At 36.7% G+C, this 25,348-nt stretch overlaps 1 protein-coding gene across 1 annotated transcript in view; it reads left to right on the forward strand.

Annotated features, from left to right (window-relative positions):
* Positions 1-25,348, forward strand: part of LOC150076361 (protein arginine N-methyltransferase 3-like) — a 240,780-nt gene that overhangs the window by 77,195 nt on the left and 138,237 nt on the right. The window contains exon 5 of the mRNA XM_090387332.1: positions 4,504-4,645. Coding sequence (XP_090243458.1) covers positions 4,504-4,645 — 142 coding nt within the window. The remainder of the gene's footprint in view (positions 1-4,503; positions 4,646-25,348) is intronic.

A 25,348-nucleotide genomic window follows, 5' to 3' on the forward strand; every position in this document is an offset into this window, starting at 1 on the left:
ACTACTAATCAGGATTTCTAAGAGGTATATGCTAAAGGTTATAATGATATATGCATCAACATCGAGCTATGGTGATGAAGAGGTTGAAGAAATGTACACCGAAATTGAGAGGCTTCTAGATGAACAGAAAACTCACTACACTATCATTATGGGGGACTTCAATGCTAAGGTTGGAAAGAGACAAAACAGCGCAGAAAGGAGAACTATAGGAAATTTTGGATTTGGTGAAAGAAATGAAAGAGGGGAAAGACTTGTGGAATTTGCAGAATCTCGAGTAATGTCAGTAATGAACACTTTTTTCAAGTAAAGGGTGAACAGAAAGTGGACATGGAAGAGCCCAAATGGATTAACAACTAATGAAATCGACTTCATCCTCACTAACAGAAGATATATCGCGAATGATGTTACTGTCCTGAACAAGATAAATGTTGAAAGTGATCACAGAATGGTAAGCTGCACACTTGATGAAGATGTAAGAAAAGAAAGGAAAAAACTGACTCGAGTAAATAATACAAAGGTCTTTGAGATAACAGAAGAGGAGAAAAAGTAGTATGTACTGGAACTTAAGAACGAGTTTGGACTTCTGCAGACTGCTCAGGACCAAGATATCGACGAGGAATATTACAACTTTCTGAAAGCGATAAAGCCCAAGAAACCTATAGGTAAAAGAAATCCAAAGAAGAAAAAATTAGTCAAGAAACACTTGCGAGGATGAACCGAAAACAACAAATGAAGAGACAAGAAAAACACCGACAAGGAGAAAATTGAGTACAGTAAACCCCCGCTATTCGCGGGGGTTACGTTCCTGAGAAATCTCACGAATACTGAAAACGCAAATACTGAGTTATGGCTCTCATAGTAATAAAGGGGTTCCGTTCCAAAGTATGTAATATATAAGAAAAACTAGTGTAAAATTTTGTCTATGTATGTATTATACGTACCTTCATAATATGACTATGTACATTGACAGTACATAGTGAAATGCAAGCATATGGCATCGAAATGAAAATAAGAAACAATTTAATAATAAATGTAATATTTAGTAGAAATTTCAAACAAATCTTTCAAACCAGCACCTTTGCTAGCTAAAAAACTTATCCCACCAGTGCTATCACCAGTTTCGCTAAAGTGTTGATAAAGGAGTTTTGCTTTTTCACGAATGATGAGGGGGAACTTTACGGAATTTTATTTTGAGTTCGGTCTTCTATCCACAGATTTAAAGCTTTTTCCATTTTTTCTAATTTAACATCACGGGTTACAGAGCAAATTTTTGAAGCAATTAGCGCGTTTTCACAGACACTACGGCGGATTTTTTTTTCCGATTTTTTGATTGATCTTACCGTTGACTCATTGATTTTATAATGTTTTGCCACTGAGGAAACATTTTCACCATTAGAAATTTTGTCTAATAACTCAATTTTATCACCTTCTTTGATCTTTTCACATTTCCCTTGTTATTCGTAGGTAGGCATATTTTTGTACAGGTTAGAAAGAACTTGTCCACAATAAAGTCACTTTCTTCCGTTAACACACTCGAAAAAGTCTGTTTTACACTGCAAAACGGTAGATTTCTCACTTTTGTAAGCATATCAATTTATAAATTAATATGCTTACAAAAGTGATTTTTTTTGTGAAATATTTTTTCATAAATTTATTCAATTTATAAGCATATAAATTAAAAGCAAACGACGAAACCTTCCATGACAAGCGCATAACACATACTGAACAAGGATTAGCGAGAAACATCCACGCTCGCAATTTTGTCACCCCTCTCCCCCCACCCACTGAGCGCTGTTTTGACCGGGGAAGATAATTTTAGCCACGCCCATGTTTTTTTATGGGGGAAAATATTCACGGTGCTTTAAATTTCACATTTTTTTAGGTTTCTTTTTATATTAAATCAGCGATCGCGAATACGCGAAACCGCGAATAGCGGGGGTTCACTGTATACTGAGTTATGAAAGCCATTAGAAAGAGACTCAGAGAGGACATAAGAAAGTTTAACACAAAAAAAGTAGAACAAGCATTAAGGGAAAACAAAGGATTTAAATCAGCAGCCATGAGCAGTAATACAGAAAGACAAATGATACTGAAACTAAAGAATAGCGATGGTGTACTTATAAATAGCAGAGAAGGCATAATTCAGATAGCAGAAGACTACTATAGAGAATTATACAAGGAGCGAGGGAATGATTCCTGCAGTGGGGAAGATGGATCGCAGATTAGTAACACATACAACATACCCGAAATCCTTTCTGATGAGGTAGAACAAGCGTTGAAGAAAATGAAGAATCTGAAAGCTGCGGAGGAAGATGAAGTTACTGTAGAGTTGTTAAAATAGGGAGAAAGAGACATGGCACAAAAACTGGCAAGAATTTTCACAAAATGCATTAGAAAAGGTGTGACGCCTAAGGAGTGGAATAATGCAATTATAGTTTTGCTCCATAAGGAAGGAGATAAATCAGAAATTGGAAATTATAGACCATTTAGCTTGTTATTCCACATCTACACAAGGGTCATTACTAACAGATTAGAAAGAATACTTGATGAGAATCAACCGAAAGAGCAAACTGCCTTTAGGACAGAATTCTCAAATATGGATCAACTTCATGTTCACGTAATATCACAGCTAATGGAGAAAGCAAATGATTATAAAACACCATTATGCCTGGCGTTTGTGGATTATGAAAAGGCATTTGACTCTATACAGCATAAGGCAATATTTCGGGCACTGGAAAGACAAGGCATAGATACCCTATATATTATGATTTTGAAGAAAATATATGAGAATGCTACCTCCTTTATTAGACTAGACAAAGACAGTAGTAAATTTAAAATTGAGAAAGGAGTTCGACAAGGAGACACAATATCTCTGAAGTTGTTTACTGCTGCCCTTGAGGAAGCTTTCAAAAGATTAGACTGGTCGCAGAAAGGAGTCAATGTGAAGGGCGAGTACCTAAACCATTTACGATTTACAGATGATATTTTGGTCATAAGCCATGATCCCAAAGAATTAGAGGAAAATATTAATCAGTTATGCAGAGTTAGTAAGGATTTTGGACTAAAGATGAATATGGCTGAAACAAAAGTAATGATGAACAAGTATGCCACAGAAAGGGATATAATGATTGAAGGAGCAGTAATTGAAAAGGTGGAGTCATATACTTATCTGGGACAAGTCATTAGCTGTAAAAATGATAAATGGCTGAAAGTCAAGAGAAGAATAAATTTTGGATGTATAGCATTCAGGAAATATAGTCACATACTGAGGAGCAATATCCCGATTTGTCTGAAACTTAAAATAATGAACCAATTTATACTCCCCACCATGACTTATGGAAGTGAAACTTGGGCACTCACCAAAAGAATGGAAGAGAAGCTGAGAGCTGAGAAGTACACAGTGAAGAATGGAACAAATTATATTGGGAATCAGACTGTTAGATAAGAAGATAAACGCATGGATTAGGCAGCAAACTCAAGTAAAGGACATTCTTATCAAAACTAAAGAACTAAAATGGTCTTGGGCAGGGCACACAGCTCGAAGACATGATGACAGATGGCCTAAGAAAATAACAGAATGGTACCCAAGAGGAGCTAGAAGAAAACCTGGAAGATGGAGATGGACAGATGAAATTCATGAGTTTGTGGGCAGTAAATGGATGACCATCGCACAAAACAGAAGAAACTGGAAATGCCTTCATCCTGCCGTGCATTGAAAATGACTGTTGATGATATCTCCTTTTATATTAAGATTGTAATTCTTTTTACTGTGTTACTAAAATATTGTATATATCAAAATATATACTGTGCAATATTTTCATTTCCGTTAATTGCTTTTTTCTTAGTTTATCTTACAAATAAAATAAAATCTTTAAAAAATATGTTATTCCCATTACTATATTGTTAGACAAGGCTTTTGTTATTTTATTTTATTTTATTAATTTAAATTAATTTATTTTTGATATATCATTATTATTCTTAGATATAGTATGTACAAAAAAAAAAAAAAAAAAAAACTGTAAAAGTTTGACAGTTTGGGGGGACCTCATTACTGCAAACCTCGTTATTACAAAACATGAAAATTCAGGTCACTTGAACTTTGTATTAACGAGATTCGACAGTATATTTTTGATATATAGTGAGTACAGTTCAGAGTTCTTCCGTACTAAACTTATTGAAATAACAATCCAAGTTGTCATGACACCATGTGGGTTTTGATAAATCCATTCTGGTATTATGATATAGTTAACATCCTCCTCAGACTTAGGTTTTAATATAATGCCATTAATAATGTTAAAGTCTGAAAATAAAAGCTGTCTGCATGTGCAAACCTGTACTAAATACTTTTAAATTGAAAAAGAATTCTATTGCCTATTTTTTTTTTTTCTTAAAGATTTTCTTAATAATAAGAATTTTGAGTGTATAATTTTATAATTGTTGCTTGTGAAATATTGTATTTGTATATTTTAGTTGCATAAATGCTCTTGTTTTTTTCTTATTTAGAAAAGTAGGACAGGAAATTTTTTCAGCTGGAAATTTCATTTCTTCTAATCAAAGTAGAACTGTTGGCTTGATGACACCTGATGAAGATGTTGGGTATTTTTCAACGTATAATAATTTTGACATTCATCATGAAATGCTACAGGTTAGTTTGTGCCACTATATTTTGTCAATCAGCCACACACACACACACACACACACACACACACACACACACACACACACACACACACACACACACAGGATTTCATAATTTATTGACTTATAGTGATATGTTGATTTACATTGTTAATATGTGCTGTGGTCCTCTTGGGTAGTATGGGCAGTTGATATATTCACCATTCTTGCCATAGGTAGAAAAGATCTAAGTTCTAATCTCATTAATGATTTGAAGTTTTAGGTGTCTTTTTCACAATGTGGGGGAGGTTAATCTGTCTCAGATGAAGCAGAATGGGAAAGAAATTGGCGAATGCCACACTGTGTTCCACATTGGCACAACATGAAATCTGCATAAAAGTTATTTTGTTCATTCATTTTCAGTACAATAAAGCTTTGTTTTCATGATTAGAAACAAAATAATCTATCTATGTTCGACTTAATACGGCATATTGCCGCCTTGTTGTTCCCATTTTCCAAAGTCGTCGGACATGGGCATCTTCAGCTTTCAAATTTCTCATTCCCGTTGCTGACAATGCACCTTCCTTCCATGTTTTTCTAAGGCATCCTCACCTTCTCTTCCCTTGTGGTATCCACTCATATATATAATTTTAGGCCATCTCACTTCATTCATGTGCCGCAGATGTCCAAACCATCTCAACCTTCCTGTTTTCTATTCGTTCCATAATATCTTCATCTGTGTGCATACGTCTTATTTCTTCTGGCACCTGAGATCTAGCAAGATAACAAAATAATCACATGAATTATATAATGAGAATTTGTTTTTAGCATAGAGGTATCAAATATATTTCATTTTTATTTTAAATTGTATCAAAACATGGAAATGTAGATAGGTACTAATTTTTTGTGGACTACACAGAACACCATTTGAAAATCAGTGGATTAATAAAGAGTTCACTTAAAATTAAAGATAATGTACCGGGATTTTTTTTAGATATATTACTATATATCTAATAATAATAATAATAAATAATAATATATCAAATAATAATATATCAAAGGGGCTTAGAGGGGAACAGGTATCCTGTGTGTTATCAGACACTCAGCCTAAAACACTGATGGATCCAATATCTCTCTATTACAGAAGATTTAGGAGAAGTCCGGTTGGCCTGCCTCCCTAAAATCCACTCATGCACACCTTCTCGATGGTAAGCCCTGTTACGTCACTTAGGTAGCAACGAACGTGTAGAGTGGTTCTCTTCAAGACGCCTGGTCAGCGTGAAGAGGAAAAGACCAAACCCTCCAGCAATGAGAGCACAGCAATACAAATGGCCCTCAGTCCCCAGCAGCTTTCACTCTCCCTCTTACGGCAGCGAGAGGATCAGAGTGGAAGCAGAGGGTGCTAAGAATCTCTGGGTACGACCAGGCTGCCATGCACGGAAATTGAACTTGGCCTGTTATAACGTACGATCACTCATCGGTGAAGACAGGATATTAGAGCTGGAAAAGGAATTAGAAAATGTGAATTGGAATATCATCGGTTTGGCTGAAACAAGAAGACGAAATGAATCACTTATAAGTTTATCAAGTGGAAATCTGCTGTACACTAATGGAAACAGTGAAAGGAGTGAAGGTGGAGTTGGGTTTCTGGTCCATAAAGATTTTAAAAACAACATTTTGGAATTCAAAAGTACATCACCAAGGGTGTCAAGACTAATACTCAAGATTTCTAAGAGGTACAAGCTAAAGATTATAATGATTTATGCACCAACATCGAGCCATGATGATGAAGAGGTTGAAGAAATGTACACTGAAATTGAGAGTCTTCTAGATGAGCAGAAAACCCACTACACTATTATTATGGGGGACTTCAATGCTAAGGTTGGAAAAAGGCAAAACAGCGCAGAAAGAGGAACTATAGGAAATTTTGGAATTGGTGAAAGAAATAAAAGAGGTGAAAGACTTGTGGAATTTGCAGAATCTCAAGGAATGTCAGTAATGAACACCTTTTTCAAGAAAAGGGTGAACAGAAAGTGGACATGGAAGAGTCCAATTGGATTAACAACTAATGAAATCGACTTCATAATACAAAGGTCTTTGAAATAACAGAGGAGGAGAAAAAGCAGTATGTACTGGAACTTAAGAACAAGTTTGAGCTTCTGCAGACTGCTCAGGACCAAGATATCGACGAGGAATATTACAACTTTCTGAAAGTGATAAAGCCCAAGAAACCTATAGGGAAACAGAAATCCAAAGAAGAAAAATTAGTCAAGAAACACTTGTCATGATGAACCAAAGACGACAAATGAAGAGCAAGAAGAAAAACACTGACAGGGAGAAAATTGAGTATACTGAGTTATGCAAAGCCATTAGAAAGAGACTCAGAGAGGACATAAGAAGATTTAACACAAGAAAAGTAGAACAAGCATTAAGGGAAAACAAAGGATTTAAATCAGCAGCCATGAGCAGTAATACAGAAAGACAAATGATACTGAAACTGAAGAATAGCGATGGTGTACTTATAAACAGCAGAGAAGGCATAATTCAAATAGCAGAAGACTACTATAGAGAATTATACAAGGAGCGAGGGAATGATACCAGCAGTGGGAAAGATGGATTGCAAAGTAGCAACACATACGACATACCCGATATTCTTCCTGATGAGGTAGAACATGCCTTGAAGAAAATGAAGAATCGGAAAGCCCCGGGGGAAGATGAAGTTACTGTAGAGTTGTTAAAATTGGGAGGAAGAGACATAACACAAAAACTGGCAAGGCTCTTCACAAAGTGCATTAGAAAAGGTGTGATGCCTAAGCAGTGGAATAATGCAATCATAGTTTTGCTGCATAAGAAAGGAGATAAATCAGAAATTGGAAATTATAGACCAATTAGCTTGTTATCCCATATCTACAAGTTGTTCACAATGGTCATTACTAACAGATTAGAAAGAATACTTGATGAGAATCAACCGAATGAGCAAGCTGGCTTTAGGACAGCATTCTCAATTATGGATCACCTTCACGTAATATCACAGCTAGATTAGACTGGTCGCAGAAAGGAGTCAATGTGAACGGAGAGTACCTAAACCATTTACGATTTGCAGATGACATTGTGGTCATAAGCCATGATCCCAAAGAATTAGAGGAAAATCTTAATCAGTTATGCACAGTTAGTAAGGATTTTGGACTAAAGATGAATATGGCTAAAACAAAAGTAATGATGAACAAGTATGCCACGGAAAGGGAAATAATGATTGAAGGAGCAGTAATTGAAAAGGTGGAGTCATATACTTATCTGGGACAAGTTATTAGCTGTAATAAAGATAAATGGCTGAAAGTCAAGAGAAGAATAAATTTTGGATGGATAGCATTCAGGAAATATAGTCACATACTGAAGAACAATATCCCAGTTTGTCTGAAACGTAAAATAATGAATCAATGTATACTCCCCACCATGACTTATGGAAGTGAAACTTGGGCACTCAACAAAAGAATGGAAGAGAAGCTAAGAACTACACTGCGAAGAATGGAACGAATTATATTGGGAATCAGACTGTTAGATAAGAAGAGAAACACATGGGTTAGGCAGCAAACTCAAGTCAAAACTAAAGAACTAAAATGGTCTTGGGCAGGACACATAGCTCGAAGACATGATGACAGATGGACTAAGAAAATAACAGAATGGTACCCAAGAGGAGCTAGAAGAAAACCTGGAAGACAAAGGCGGAGATGGATAGATGAAATTAATGAGTTTTTGAGTAGTAAATGGATGGCCAGTGCTCAAAACAGAAGGAACTGGAAAGTTGCTGGAGAGGCCTTCATCCTGCAGTGGATTGAAAATGGCTGATGATGATGATGATGATGATGAATATATCAAAAATAAATGAATTTATATTAATAATACAGTAATAAGAATAACACATTTTTTAAAGATTTTATTATATAAGATAAACTAAGAGAAAAGCAATTAACAAGAATGAAAATATTGTGCAGTATATGTATTTTGTACAATCCAATGTTGCTTGCACAGTTTTTGTCCTATATGCATTTTTAACTACAGCACAAACATTATCAAATGCAGTAGTTTCTTTATGAACATTACTTCAGGACAACACATTCTCTATTATGCTCAATGCATTTTTGGCATAATTTTTAGATGGCAGTGTGTGCGCTTCTTCACTTTTGCTGAAAACTCACCAAGCAAAAACATCATTGTTTTGCTTTGTGCCCTTCTGGTGTTGCTGTTGTAGCAACTTCATCATCCACCTTTACAAACTCTTCAAATTCTCCAATAAAATCCACATGCTCCTTCAAATTCTCCAATAAAATCCACATTCTCCTTCAAATTCTCCAATAAAATCCATATGCTCCTTCAAATTCCCCCATTCCTCAACGTTTCTATCACATTCGTTTGCTGAACCACGTTTCCTCTCTTTCTGAAGCAGTTGATTATTACACTTGATGCAATACTGTCCCAAGCAATAACAAGATTATGGATAGCATCTAAAACATTCCAATTTGACTGCAAATTGTCCCCTCCTATGTTGTGGATTGAGTACCTTATCAGGTGGACTCTGTATGCTCTCTTGAGATTATAAATAATGCCTTGATCTAGAGGCTGCATAAAACTGGTGGTACTGGGAGGTAAAAACAACAGCTGTATTTTTGTCAGCTTAAGTGTCTTGGCAGGATGTGCTGTACAGCGATCTAGAATCATCAAAATGTTCCTTTTTCTGAAGGCATTCTTCTGTTAACTTATGATAACCAAGACTGAAAAATTTTGGCCATAAGCCAAGCACTTCTGTTATCCTCATAGTCACGGGGAAGTTGGTTAGCTTCTTTAAAACATCTTGGCTTGGAAAACTTACCAATCACAAGTGGGCGTAGTTTTGTACTACTATCTGAATTGCAGCATAACAGAACGGCAAGTCTTTGTTTACTTAAGTTTCCACCATGACAAGACTCCTAGAACAGCACGTTTTTTTGGCAATAATTTATAAAATAAACCTTTCTCGTTGAGATTAAAAATATCCTTTGCCTCATATTTTTGAACAATGAACCATACAGAACACAACTAGACTGCTGTACCCTTTTCTTTGTCGACTAATCCAGACTCACCGCAAACATTTTGCAAAACCAAGTTATTCCTGTCTTCAAATCTTTGAAGCTAGCCACTGCTGCATTTGAAGTCACTAATTCCATGTTGTTTATCTAGATAATTTGCCTTTTATTGCAAAATTGGAGCTGATGTTGGCAAATTAGATGCATGCATTTGTTTGTACCACTCAGTTTTGTTTCAAGCTCCTCATGTTTTGCACCATGAATTCATTCCCTATTTTTTATCACTGCTCCAGTGTCATGCACTTCAAAGGTTTTTTTTTTTTTTTTTTCAGTATTGTAGATAAATTAGGTAAAGGGATGTTGTATTCCTTTGCAATATCCGTTTTGCTTCATTCTATCCTATCGGCCTCTTGTATAATTTTTAGTTTAATTTCCAGGCTTAATTCCATCCATTTACATTTTGTGCCATAAAACTGCTAGATAAGATTTAATATAAACAAACTTTAAATTAATTTCAAGACATAGGTTCCAAGAAAAAAAGACATCAGCTCAGATAAAATGGCAAAAGATAGATCATTCTGTACTGTAGCAAAAGACTCTTTGAACTAGTGTAACAATTGCAATTGACCTTAATCCCATGTAGGGCGAGGGAGTGTATGTAAACAACTTAGAAAAACTTTTCTTTTCTTTTTCTTATTCTTTTGTTAATTTAATATTTTCAATAATACTAGGAATACTTCAAAGTCAATAAATGCACAAAACTTTAAACTTGTGCATCACACACAGTTCTGTTTATATGTACAAATACTTTCAAAAAAATACATACTTATATATATATATTAGATACTATTATTCACATAGCTCATCCTTCACAATGATGTTTTTCAGAGTGCACTTATGTTGTAGCTACCATAAACTGGTTTTGTTTACACAAAAGTGAATTCCAACAAACCAGTGCCATTCTTTGAGAAGCAGGGAACCTGTGGCTAGAGGCAATAGTAGGAGTAATAATCAGGCAGCTGTGCCAAGATGCATATTAAACATACAGAATAAAATTTATTTCTCATGGGGTGAAAATGAACTTTGTAATACATATTAACTGAATTTTGTAATAAAGGAATACATTTACAGGGGAATGGTATGTGCTTCATATAAACAAGTACTTTGTATTAATGAGATTTTACTGTACTTGCCAAGAATTTTTTTTTTTTTTATTTATTTATTTTTTTTTTTATAAAAACTCCAAACACAAAAGATATTAGAATGTATAGTACCTGGTACTGTGTATAGATTGTAGGTTGAGAAGACAAAAGATACTTGTTGATATTAGACTTGAATTTAAGTAGATTGTCAGGAAATACATATGAAGGCATGTTCCTTCACCAAACAGAAACAAATTGGAAAAATGAAGAAGAGAAAAAGTTTGTTCTGTGAGTTGGAGTTCAGAAGCTTGAGTTGTTGAGTTGAGAAGTTGGGTTTTGGAGACTTTACCCCCAGATGTTAACAATATTTCATGGTAGGGCAGATTGGACATTTACACAGAGTGAGTAGTTGCTTAGAAGAAAAGTAATGCCAAGAGCAAAAAAAGTAAACCTAGTTTTTTAATGCAGAAGAAAGCAATTATTATGTGCTTATACCAAGAAAGATTAGCAGTTAGGGTAATTCTTAGTACAGATATGGGAACTTGTCTAGAAATTTGAGTGTCATTGAAGATGAAGAAGGGAGTAATAGGTTTTATTTTTTGAGAAAAAAGACAGAACTAAGTTTTAGAGGAATCAAAGTTGACTAAGCTTTCCTTGTCCCACTGAAGAATTACCTAGAGATTAGCATTTAAGGACTTGATGAGAATATTCAAAAAGTTTAAGACGAGAACAAAGTTTCACAAATTGGTAGGTGGAATGTGGCATAATCAGCAAAACTATGGATAAGATTTCCAGTCAGTGGAAGAAGATCATTAATATACAAGAGGGAAAAAAGTGAAAGAAAGAACCAAACCTTGAGGAATATCAGCATTAGTGCACAAGTTGGGATACAGAAAACTATCTACCTAAGAGAGCAAAGAATGGGGACAAGAAATTTTTCATGTATGTGAATACAATGAAGAGAAAAGCTTATCAGATCAGACCCTTGTGCACTGGGTGAGGGAAAGTCCCGGACAACCCAGCTGATGTTGTGGATGAATTGAATAGGTACTTTGCACTGCTTTTTACTGATAAAAGACCCTTCATGCTGAGAAGAGGCTGTGCGAGTGAGACTTAGCCATGTGAAATTAGTGATGTCATAATTACAGATGATTGTTTATAAGAAAAACTGTTGAACATAAATGCAAGTAATGCTCCCAGAGTTGATGGCATATACCATGTAGATTTTCAAGGGAGTGTATTAAACCATTGAGGTTAATTATGAGGGCATCTTTGGATTGGAGAAGTGCCAGTTTATCGCCAATACATAAAAGTGGTTCTAAGAGTGAAGTTGGTAACTACAAACTGGTTAGTCTGACTTCAGTGGTAGGAAATATTTTACAGGCAGTGATTACGAGTGCAATCCAGGATTCAGATAGATATGGCATCCTGCAACACAACACAGATTATAAGATAAACTAACAGAAATGAAAATATTGTGCAATGTATATATTTTGATATATACAATATTTTAGTATCACAATAAAAAGAATTACAATCTTAATATAAAAGGAGACATACAACTTTTTAATAACTTTTTAATAAATTAATCTAATTTAAAGACAGAATCCAAATCATGTTTAACTAATTTAGTAAGTTATTTTTACACAGTTACTCATGAGCTAGCTTTAGGGAACAATTTTGACAGTGTTTTTTGGATTTTAGCTAAGCATTTCACTCGGTCCCTTGTGAGAGGTTACTGTATAGGCTTGAACAGTTTGGGATTACTGATAAAATTCTAAGCTGGATTGCTGGTTGGCTGCAGGGGAGAAGGCAGATGGCTGTGATTAATTGATATTCTTCAGATTGGTGTAATGTCAGGAGTGGGGGTCCCTCAAGGATCAGTTCTTAGACCACCTGTTGTTTCTCATTTTCATAAATGACATCGACAAAGGAGTAGAAGGCGTGATATCAAAATTTGCAGATGACATAAAGGTTGGCAGAGTCGTTAATGATCAGTGCCAAGCAGCACTCCTTCAGGGTGACTTGAAGAATTCAAAGATGGTCAGAGAAGTGGCAGCTATGTTTTAATACTGCTAAATGCAAGGTCTTATACCTGGGAAATAGCAACCCATAAATAAATTATACACTTGGTTGAATTAAAAACAGTGCAGGAGGAAAGGAATAAGTAAACAGACAGCCAGGAAAGCCCATGGTGGCCTATCGATGATTTATCGAACATTATCCTGTAGAGAGATAGGGAGGTCATAATCACACTGTATAAGACAATTGTAAGACCACATTTAGAATACTGTGTACGCAGACCTCATCTGAAAAAAGACATTGAGCTTCTTGAAAGGGTCCAAAGACAGGTAACTTAAATGGTGAGATCAGAAGGACAACCATATGAGGAAAGACTCCAATTATGTGGGGCTACAGAGCCAGGCACCTCAGAAGTGATCTGATTAAGGTTCGTCAGGCTCTGAAAGGGATTAGTAAAATGAATGAAGGTGGAATTCTCACTATTATAAAGAATTGAGGGGGTGCCACTCTAAATATGGTTTTAAGTTGTTTATTTTAAATTCTTTTGTGAAACTGAGTTTCACAAAAGAATTTAAAGAATTTCATCAGGTTTGACTATAATCAAGGAAAGGTAATATTTACGCTAAATTTACAATAAGTGTGTTTTGGCAGTTAGAGCATTCTTTGTTCTAACTGTCAATTCCAGCTGCCTATGCTTTAACATAGTACTCTTATTTTAAAGTCTGAAGAGCTGCTATTTAAATTCTGCAAGTTATGGATGCAGGGGACTGTAATTAGGTGGAGGAGTTTTTCAAACTGATTAGTTGTATCCAATTCTGGGACAAAATATCATCTTATCGAAAAAGATATAGATTTTAAAGACTTTGACATTTAATTAGTAAAGGCATATACAGCCATTGTTATTTATATATAGAAAATCGCTTGTGTATCCTGTACGCACAAAAGATGTTTTATGTATAAACATCTGACTTTATGTATAAACATCTGACATCCTACTAAATTTCAAACAGCTAGAACCGAAATCATGAACATTGTAACTTATGCTCACACCCGCTACTTACTCTACCGAATCAGTGTTGGTGATAAATAGGATACACGTGGCCACTGCTTACTCTACCGAATCAATGTTTGGAAGAGGTTAGGCCAATAGCCTAATTACCTATTTGTTGAATAATATGATTGCAACAATGCGAGTATTTGTATTGTTACAATCATACTATCATGTTACTCTGTCGTGCTTTGTCACCAATTACACATTCAGCACTAACGAAATCTGCAAAAATAACGACAGTATCCATGCATAATACGTTATTGAAACTCTGACTTGGCTCAGGATCTCAACGAATACAAGCGCGAGATGGTAATGCTGCACATTCCATTTCGCAATGAGAAAACAGAATTTCAGAGATGAAATATGTCAAGATTTATGACGAAAATGAAGAGCTCATAATAGAACAGCATAAATTGTATGAATCGGGCTTGGATATTTGCAAAACGATTGAAATATGTAAGACGATGACAGTGACTCCTGACGAAGCATGCAGTAATGACCTGCATAGCCTTGTAACAGCGAGATGAATGAGGATCTATAGCTCGCCATGCTATAAATGCGAAAACTTGGTGACCAACAAGGACTTTGCAAATTAATGAGAATGGCCAGTGAGAAGCAAAAGATTCTACTCATACATGTAATTTGGAATCTTTTATTCCCAATTGCAAACTGATTCAGATATTCTTGATTGGCCCAGCTGGTTGCAGAAAGGCGTTTATAATTCGCTTCTTGATGGAAATATACAACTGCTTCAGTAATACAGACAGGTACTGTAACGTCTACATTATATGCACTTCAAGGTTGCCATTGCAATGGACGGAACTACTGTGCACGTGCCCTCAAGATATCCATTTCTCTGGTTACCAAAAGGTTTCTGCCATTGGTGGCAATGGTTAGCCCAAAGCCACCTAAGTAGTATGCCCTGGATCATAAACGTTTTTCCTGCACCCAGCTGGTTTATGCCAACTCGGAGCACATCCAAGCCACGTGATCCTTTGCACGATCTCCTCTCCTGACTTTATTTTTCTTTGTTATGAAATGGAAATGACGTCATTTCCACATTGCAAAATCGTGACAAATTGATTTTACTACCGTTCGAAATTTAGTAGGTGCTGCCAAAGATATTTACACATCAAAAAACCGTTTGTCAAATGGAGTCAGATTCACACAGAGGTGGTCTCACATGTGATGAAATTTGTGGTGTGTAACTGGAGGATGTTGGATTTTATGGATTTTTAAAAAAAAGAGTCTAATGTTAGTAGAGAGACCACTAAGTCAGCAAATTTCACGCATAAATTGAGGAAGAATTGGAATTCCGCACGTAAGCTGGAATTTCAGGATCAAAATATATCACAAGAAAAATTGTCGAAGGGTGTCAGCAGGGAATCTTCTGAGGCTTTGGTCTTCGGTGCAGGTGAGAAAATGATGGAATGGAAGGAGCTTCCCTCGGGTAATGCTGTCGTGTTGGCAGAATTGGATAGTGAGAATTATAAGAATGATGAGGGTACTACACTTTTGACACCACGTAGATCATCTGAATATCTCATCAAAACACACCATCAAAGGCGGAAATGCTATGGTGGGGAAGAAAACTTAGTTGGATCACTGTGTTCATCGTGCAGTAGGTCTCCTGCTTTAAAAAGAAGCAGTAGGAGAAAAGTTAAGATCAATACTCCTGAGAATGATTCGGATGAAGAATTAAGTAAAGTTAAGAAAAATGTTCAGAGTAACATGGAGTTGGCTGAGGAAAATAAAACTACTTTGGTAAAAATTAAGATAGGAAATGACACTGAAGTGAGTATTTTGTCGTGTTCAGAGGGAATGAGGAATGAAAGCATTATGCAGCATAGCAGAAGGCGGCACTTCAGTGACAGCCATGTGTATTTTAGCCAGCTGGATAAACAAAGCCATGCTGATGCTGTTAATGACTAAAGAGAGGGTACCAAGTCGGAAAGAGAAACACGGTTACAGAATGAACCGAAAGATATCTAAGGCAACCCAGACCTTCAAGTAGAGGCAGATTATGAAATAAACAAGACAAAGAGTCAACGGAAAATATTAACCCAACCCTTCCAGATGGCCCAGTGCTTCAACAGGTCCTGACCCTTTATATCCAACTAGAAAACATAATGGTAGAGTCCAGCAGCCAAATCACCACTGTCCTGCATGGAAAGATAACAGGCCTTTGGACTAAACTGGAGAGAGTCTTATTGAATGTACATATTGAGGCAGAGAAAAATGCAGCAAGATTAGAAGCTTATCTTGATGGTAGGGGAAACCAGATGCTACAGTGTACTTCTACCAATGCCAACGCACTGAGGAATCTGGCACTAAACTCCATATCTGCCTCGAAACAACCACGGCAGAATACAAAGGTGCTCTTTCCAAAACCCAACCTTGTGGTCCTGAAGCCTGCCTCAGAGGATGCTTCGAAAACGAGTGAAGAAATTAAGACTGCAGTTATAACCAACTTGAGTGGAGACCTGAAAACAACCAAAATCGAATCGATTAGGAAAACCGGAAATACTGGCATAATAATAGAAACAGAGACCAAGGACGATGAAGCCCACATACTAATACAAAAGTCAAATCACTAGGACTAGTTACCTGAGACACCCAGAAAGAGAAGACCCTCAATCATCATTTATGATGTTGTCAGAGAACTCACACCAGACATGCTCAAGGAAGAGCTTTTCCACAGGAATTTGCAGAACTATTTCCCAGACCATGAAGCAGAAACACTAGTCTTTCCAAAATATCAGACAAAAACTGCAAGTGAAAATGCCATAAACTCGATTTTAGAGCTTTACCCCCTCAGCAGGACTCATAATTAGCAACCAAAATAAGATATACATACCATGGGGGAAGCCACCAATTCAGAGAGCATGTGGGGGTCACCAAATATTTTAAATGTTGCCGTTTTGGCCACACTATGCACATATGTGCTCAGGCCGATTCTATCTGTGGCCATTGTGCCGAACAAGGGCACAACTTCAACTCCTGTCCCAATAAGTCTGTAGCATCTGTGTGCGCCAACCGTAAAGCCCAGCAGATTCAGCATAATCACTTGATCAGGGATGGTAAATGTCCTTTCTATCTGAAATTTAAAAGTGTACACCAAACCAGAACCGATTATGGGGGTACTGCCTAAAAAGTTCAACGACAAAGAGTTAAAATTTTTCCAAGTAAATGTGCACAGGGCTCACTCAGTTATGGAACAGATTAGAATAAAGGCAGACGAGGAGAATTGTGACATGATAATGTTGGAGGAACCCTATACCCATAACAAAAAGTATGTGGTACCCCCTTGCGTATAATACATAAGGAAGGTGACTCCCATCATGGAGCGAAACCCGGTCGCTTTTATGAGAATAGACCACCTCTGCACGGCTGGACCAAATGTGCACATCTGAACACCCCCTTGGGGGAGCTGTATGCTATTTCACATTACCGAAGACCACGAGATGATATTACACCAGCAACTAGATACCTCCAAACAGCCCAGCTGGAACTCCAAAACGAGAAGATTGTAATTTGTACTGACTTAAACTGCCGCTCTCGGTTATGTTAGTGACACAGACGATCATCATGGGACTCATAACAGCCGACACATGGAGCAATTTTTGACCGACTCAAACCTTACCGTCATCAACCTGCCAAATAATCCTCCTACTTTCTCAAGCACCCTGTGTGATGTCACCCTTGCCACTAGATCCCCAGTTGGCTACCTACTTGATTGAAAAGTTCAAGAGGCATGGACAACCTCTGACCACAGAGTGATTACCTTTCAGATGAGACACTCCATTTTGCACACCCCAATTCAAAGACAGCTCATGCATAGATATGCTATTAATAAATAGCAGACTTCAACTGGAAAGCTCAAGTCAGATAGGACATGATCAGCATCAATGCAAAATCACAAACCTGATTATGGCCGCATGTAATGCAACAATTAGGAAGAAGAATCCTATGCTGGGTGCTGTCCCTTGGTGGTACCCAGAGTTGCAGACTCTTAGATGTGAGGTCAGTCACAAAGGAAAGCCATTCCAGCAGGCCTGAAGTAGTTGTCCTGGGGTGGAGGTCAGGGTGCTCCAGCAACAATATAGACGAGCTAGAAACGAATACACTGCTCTCATTCGGAAGAGAAAGAAGACATCTTGGGAGGACCTAGTTTTCATGATGGGCAGCGTGGGTCCCTGGGGGTGGTCTACAAAGTGACTACCAACAAACTCTGCAGAGGTGAAGTAATCCCAACAATTAAATTACCGGACAGCACAATGACAACAACCTGGCAAAGCACAATAAATAATATCTTCAACTCTATTTTCAATCAGATGGCCACCCCAACCACCCAGCTCCAAGTTCAGCTCTGCCACAAAAATGAAGCATATTTAACTCAATAGACTGAACCTCCCTTCACTCTAGAAAAACTTACTTGCAACTGCCAAGATTAGGAACTGCAAGACACCTGGACTGGACTTACTAGAGCCCGAAATAATAAAGAAAGTGGTAGAATACATCCCAGATCACATACCAAAACTGTTTAACCACTGCATGGACACTGGCTGCTTCCCATCTTGGTTCATAGAGACATTCCCATATTAGGTGATTTTGGAAGCTTCTTATCTTTGCAACATAATTCAATAGAAGAATCTCTCAGCAAAGTGCAAATAGAGCTTCAAATGCTGCTATATATAAGCTATGAGCTGGTGATGTATGATAGACTCCTATGTACGATGTACAATAGACATGATGTTTGATAGATGCCATTATGATGGATAGGGTCAAGCCTTCTGAGAACACATCCAGCTGGATCATAGTTGGGAGTGCCATAGTCCAGTCTTGATCTAATTAGAGCTCGATAAAGATGCAGAAGGGTGTATGAGGAGCATTCAGAAAGTTTTGTCACTCATATAGTTCCTGTAATTCCTGACTCACAAAATTTGGACAGCATGTTAAGACTATGTTAAGACTATGTAGTTAAATCACGTCACTGCCTGTTTCAAACATTCAGTGTCCACAAAATGTAGATGCTCTTTCAATTTTCCAGATAAGTAAAAGTTAAGATGGGACCATATTGGATGAATAAGGTGGATGCAGCAAAGCTCAAACCCCAGTTTGGTCACTGTTGTTCCTGTCATTTCACATCTGTGAGGTGAGGTATTGTCATTCTGCAATGGCACTCCTCGGGACAGCAATCCACATTGCTGCTGCTTGATGTTTTCTCATAATTTGGTTAATAGATCCACACTCCCCACAGTCACAGTCTTACCCTTTTTAAGGAAATCATGAGCAGTAATCCCGAACAATCCCAAAAGACTGTCAACAGAATCTTCCCAGCTGAGGCCTGCACTTTGAATTTTTTTGGAGTGGGTGACCCAGCATGTTTCTATTGATTGGTAGCAGATTTAGATTCTGGATCAAAGTAGTGAACCCAACATTCATCAGCAGTAACAATTCAGGCAAAAAACTCTACTTCATTTCGAGTGGCATGCTTCAAATGAAGTGGCACCAAAAGAGACCTAGCAATTAGGACTTACAATACCGAGATTCCAGAATCCCAAATACCGGGATCCCGGTCATTTTCTTCCGGTATTCAAATCCCAGTATTGATACAAAAATACCGGTTTTTCAGTACTAATTTAAAAAATAATTACCCATCATTTATTCACATAAAGGTTATAAAATCGACAACAATAAATCATTAATACTGCTGAATTTGCAAATGAGGGATTGTTATACACAGTACAAATGCAACGGAAACCTGAAAAATGTTATGAAACTAAGACATAAAATCTTACAAATATATTTCTCTTAGTAAGTATAGTGTGTGTGTGTGTGTGTGTGTGTGTGTGTGTGTGTGTGTGTGTGTGTGTGTGTGTGTGTGTGTGTGTGTGTGTGTGTGTGTGTGTGTGTGTGGAAGTAAAACACTTAAGGAATAACGAAAACATCATTACAGAAATATTTCCATTATTGGCAGTAGGCCTGGTAATGGTGAACAATAAAATTAAAAGCTTCTGAACAATAGTTTAATCCCTCAATTCACCACTATTTGAGGATGCGACACTTAGTGCATTTTAGGAAAGGGTGTCCGTATGGAGCAGTTCAAAGGTATTGTGAACAGGTGATCTTGAGGTAAAAGATGAAAGCATTTTGTTGTCTGGGTAAAATATTCTGTTTTTCCCACCAAAGGAAGAAGAGTGAGTTTAAAGACTTAACACCGTGATTGTGTCAGGTTTAAATTAGATACGTAAATACATGCAAACCCCCTCTGGGGTTTGCACATAAGCTTGCGTATAAAATAGTACAAGAGGGCAATTCTAACATGCAATCAATTCAATAAATAAGGTGCTTGCTCCAAGATAGTGGTTTGTGGTTATTGTTCGGAGGGGTTGCAGACTTACTTGCAATGGTAGTTCTGGGTTCAGTTCGGGTCCGGGAGTGTCCAGCAGTGAAGGGTTCTGCCGGGCATGTTCCTGTGCTAGAAGTTAATCCAGAAGTTGAATAAAAAACTACTCAGATAACCAGCCCTGGCTTCTACTACTGCTGTGGTAATTTCCTTCAGTATTAACAGAGAACTGATCTCGAAATCCCGAGCAAGTTGAATTCTCGAGAGTTCAACTGAGAAAAGAGAGAGAGATATCACTGCGCTCCATGGAAGGAACCCACACAAAGGAATCCCACTGTGGAAGAAAAGGAAGGTAAGTCCTCTGAACTGTGTTGCTTTGGAAATGGTACTTAGATAAAGTGGGAGTTTATTTTAGAGTAAAGTTGAAGTTGAAGAAGCACGAGAAATAAGGAAATGTTTAGTATTGAGTTGGTTTATTGGTTGAAGTTGTAAAGAAAATTGATATTGGTAAATTAAGAGATATTACATGGAATTTTTAGCATTAAGTTAGCGACTTATGGATTGCGACTTATGGATTGTAAAGAGAATTGATATTGGTGATTAAGAGAAATATGAAGAAGTGATTAAGATTGAATTAGTTTAGTGTTTGAAGCTGTAGAGAGAGAGAGAGAGAGAGAGAGAGAGAGAGAGATTGTTAATTGAGAGAAATTTTATGGAAATGATAGATATATTAACAGATTAAATGAGAAAAATGAATAGATTAGATGTAAATGAACACAGTTATGTACACATACGTGTAAGTATGTACATAACTGGACAATTACATAACTTGACTTTTGTTTTATATTTGTGTCATTGCTCTTGAGAAACTGACAGCTCACATATAATATATATACGATATATATATATATATATATACACAGTCCATTCCGGTTGTTTGGGACGCATCGGGACTAGTGCATTTTGGCCCAATTAAGCGGCTGCCCCAATTATCCAAAATTTCATATAAATAGTTAAAAATACAATGTACCCCCCCCCCCCACAATTGGTTCACTGTACAATCAAATCATGTTACGACGAACTCAACGTAGTAAAGTACCGTTCACTATATGATGTGCAGTAAGCGCTGGTCATTGTGATCACGTTTGTGAATTGAATTTTAATTCTATTAAACAGCGATTATAATTAGCGAAAATAGGAGGAATGTTATCCACAGGCTATAAAAACAAAGATATATTAAGCACAAATTTACCCTTTATTACCTTACCAATTAAAAAATTAAACAATATGTAAAAATCGGAAGAATATACGTGATAATCGGAATAATTAATACATACTGGAATATGTACATACTAACTAGTTGACATTTCTGTTCACTGACATTTGTGGGTTGGGGTTAAAATTTAAAACAGTAAAAAGATAAGCAATCAATAAACAAAGAACACGGCACACAAATTGCAAGTAACACAATACACGCAAGTGAGAACCGAGTAATGAGTTATGACGCTTTAAAAATAGGAATGAAGAGAAGATTTTGAAAATTAATTTTTTTATATGATTGAAGATTTCATGTTAGTGTAAATACGTTTCACCATAATAACCCACAGAATTCCAGCTGTCGGTATTATCGCAAATTCAGTAAGATCGAGTTTACTATTCATTTATTATAGATTGCACTAACAGAAAAGCCCAATAAACAGGAGACTGCTAATTGTTTTTATTGTTTTATGGTTGTGACCTCCAGAATTTCGACCAAACCACATGGTACCATCGGAGACAATCATAGGGTAATCTCCAGTGCTGCGGTCTCCTGCCCCGATTAAACGGCATGCTGTCCCAGTTAAGCTAAATAAACCCTGGCTATTTTCTCGATTGGTTTCTGTTTTTTAAGATTTGCCCCGATTAACGTGGCCCAAATAACCGGAATCCACTGTATATATACATGCATGTGGGGGGGGGGACCCTCAGCTCCTGGAAATTCTCATTTTTTAATGCAGTCAGGTAGTTTGTGGAGCTTAGTGCTTGAGGGGAGCTGCTGTACTAAAATGATAACAATGGCCATTGACGGTGATACAAAGGTACAGGGAAATAAAAATTAATAAATAAATAAATAACCTCCCCCACCCACAACTTAGATTTGGTTTCCTCACCTTAACCGTCAGATCCTTTCTTTCGTTAATACGGATATAGTGCCATAAAAAGTCAAAAAGGAAATAAGATTTTTTGAAGATGAGGGAATAGGGGGGGGGATTAAACTGCAACTCGTCTACTACTATCGCAAAACACCAACCAGTACAGAATCCAAAAGGACATTTTCTGCTGCTAATTAAATATGTACCAAAATTAGATCCAGTTAAACAATAACACTGTTGAGTTTCTTAAGAGCTCACTTTATTCGGACAGGTAGTGTGGATGCTTATTTTTTTGTTTTTAGAATAACTGTATGTTTAATAATTTTTTCTAGAATATTTATTATTATAATAAAAGTTTGATTTAAAACGTCAATTCAAGTAATTACTTGTTTTTTCCTTACTTTATTGCACCTAATTGTCATCAAAATTTATTGCGAAAAATGATTTTTTTTTTTTTTTGGAATACTCGTATCCCGGTTTCATAAATTAAAAATACCAAAATACAGGTATTAAGATTTTGACTTGTGTTGTGAGCCCTAGCAATATTCACTCTTGCCTCTTTGTGACTGTTGCTCAGCTTTCTTGGAACTAACCTACATGAGCAGCTATGAATTACAAAGGTGTCCTGCTGGTGGGTTCCAAGAAAGCTGAGCAACAGTCACAAAGAGGCAAGAGTGAATATTGCTAGGGCTCACAACACAAGTCAAAATCTTAATACCTGTATTTTGGTATTTTTAATTTTAAATGTACTGACTCAGGGCTAATCTTTACTGTATTGGCTCTCTGTTCAGTGTTCATTTTACGGTCTTCCATAAGTAATTTATGTGCCTTGTTGACCATTTCCTCATTTTGGGTTGTTGGTGACCACTCAGTCCTTTGGTCATCTTCGATGCTCTCTTGGCCATGCTTAAATCGAATAAACCACCTCTGGATTGTACACTCTGATGGAGTAGATTCACCTTATACATTCAAATGTTGAACGATTTCAGATAATTCCAAGTTCTCTTTTGTTAGGAATTTTATAATCGCTTACTGCTTAAATTTTTTCATTTTTAGTTTGTCAGCAGACTTCAGAATCACACCTGCCAAAAAGAAATAGAATAAGTTATATGGCTGAAATTTTGTAGAGATACTACTAAGATATCTCCTATTACTATGCCTATTTGTACCTTTTTGACCTAAATATAGAGCATGTGTTTGGCAAAACGTTTTGGATGCCCCTCATAACAATCAGCTCCCAATGACATGGCAGATACTGCTCTTAGGATATTTATTTTCTTTAGGCAAACTGTACAAAGGTGTTTTGCATACTCCAGAAGATGTTTGGGTTGTTGTCTAAGAGAACACTAAGAACTTAATAATATGCTTTATGGGAATTATTTGAGAAATCAGAGTGATGTCTGGATCAGAATACATCTGATGTTTTCTGCAAAAATGAATTTCATTAGTATTTTTAACAGCAAGGGGATAAATAAGTCTTACTAGTAATATAGGTTTGAATGACATTACAGATGAAACACTCAGATTGTAACAGGCACCGAACAATGCATGGCAGTTGTAAAATGAACTTTTTAACTGTATTTTGCACCATCTATTACACTTATGTAATAAATAAAATAACAAAATTAAATACTTACACCATGTTTCAGCTGTTAGACCACAGCCTTTGACCAACAAAAACTGTCTGGAATCGGTATGTGCAAAAGGGATGCTTTCTTCTCTGTAGTTTATGCTGGATGTCATGTTCCTGTAGAGCCACAAGTAAGGAGGTTGCAGGTTTGAACCCGTGTGCTTGAATTGTGAACTATGGCACCGAGCAAAAAAATTTGGCTGCCCTTAATTCAGTATTAATTAATACACAGTGAATATGTAAACTCTTTTAGTTTTGGCCATCTGTAAAATAAATGTAAATTTCTTTATTATTTATTTGTGTCCATGGGCTAGAAACTAGGCTAGGGTTGAACGAGTACGATATTATTCCATCTGTTCTATCATAGGGCACAGTCTTGTCAATCTCCTACAGGATAAATAATGACTCATTCATGTTCCCATCCTCTGGAATGGCTTTAGCATTCTCCTAGATAAGGTAATGTCACTAGAATTTTAATACAGTCCTACATGAATAACTTTTGTATGAATTTAAATAATGAGAAAGTACTGCAGTGGATAAAAGATTGGTTAAATGGTGGAAGACAAAGGATAGTTTTTGAGTGAGCTGAGGCTGCAAATGGGGGCCTACGGAATTCAGCACTATGTCCCTTAGTGTATCTGATATTTATTAATATCTGACATTGATGAAGGTATAACCACTTTGATGTCAAAGTTTGCTAATGATACAAAGGTTTGGAGGGTGCTATATGATAGTAACCAAAGTTTGCTGCTTCAGCAAGACCTAAATAAATTATTCAGTGGGTCCGAAATATTAAAAATGGCAGTTAAAATACAGTATTGGGAAATGTGATGTTCTGCATTTGAGTAATGGTAACACTAGATTATCTTATTACTTGGAAAGCAACAGTTTTAATAGGATTGATAATCAAAAAGACTTGTGAGTGATTGTAGAAATTCAGCTTTCCTGAACTGGTGGAGAAACCTGCCACCTGAACTGGTGGCAGGTTTCCTGAACCAGTTCAGGAAAGCTGCCAAAATAGCACAGTGTTTATTCTGTTTATATGATGTTTACAGGAATTTTGCTAGTTAAGAGAAAGAGGTAATTGTTCTGTTATAATAATCTTTGGTTATTGCATTGACCATTGTACCTTGATTATTACATTAAGGTTTTGAGCACCACATTTCAGGAAAGATAAATATATGGATTTGCCGAAGAAAGGGGCAACTAAGAGAAATAGGGTTAGTTATCAGTATAAAGAATTATTCATATATATATAGAGAGAGAGAGAGGTAGGAGTTTTTTTGAGTTGCAAAGTCTCAAGACCAGATGAATGCTTGGGGACCTGATGGAGGTACAGTGGACT

The sequence above is a fragment of the Mastigoproctus giganteus genome, chromosome 13 (genome assembly GCF_048544385.1).
Source record: "Mastigoproctus giganteus isolate SK-2022 chromosome 13, ASM4854438v1, whole genome shotgun sequence".
Lineage (NCBI taxonomy): Eukaryota > Metazoa > Arthropoda > Arachnida > Uropygi > Thelyphonidae > Mastigoproctus > Mastigoproctus giganteus.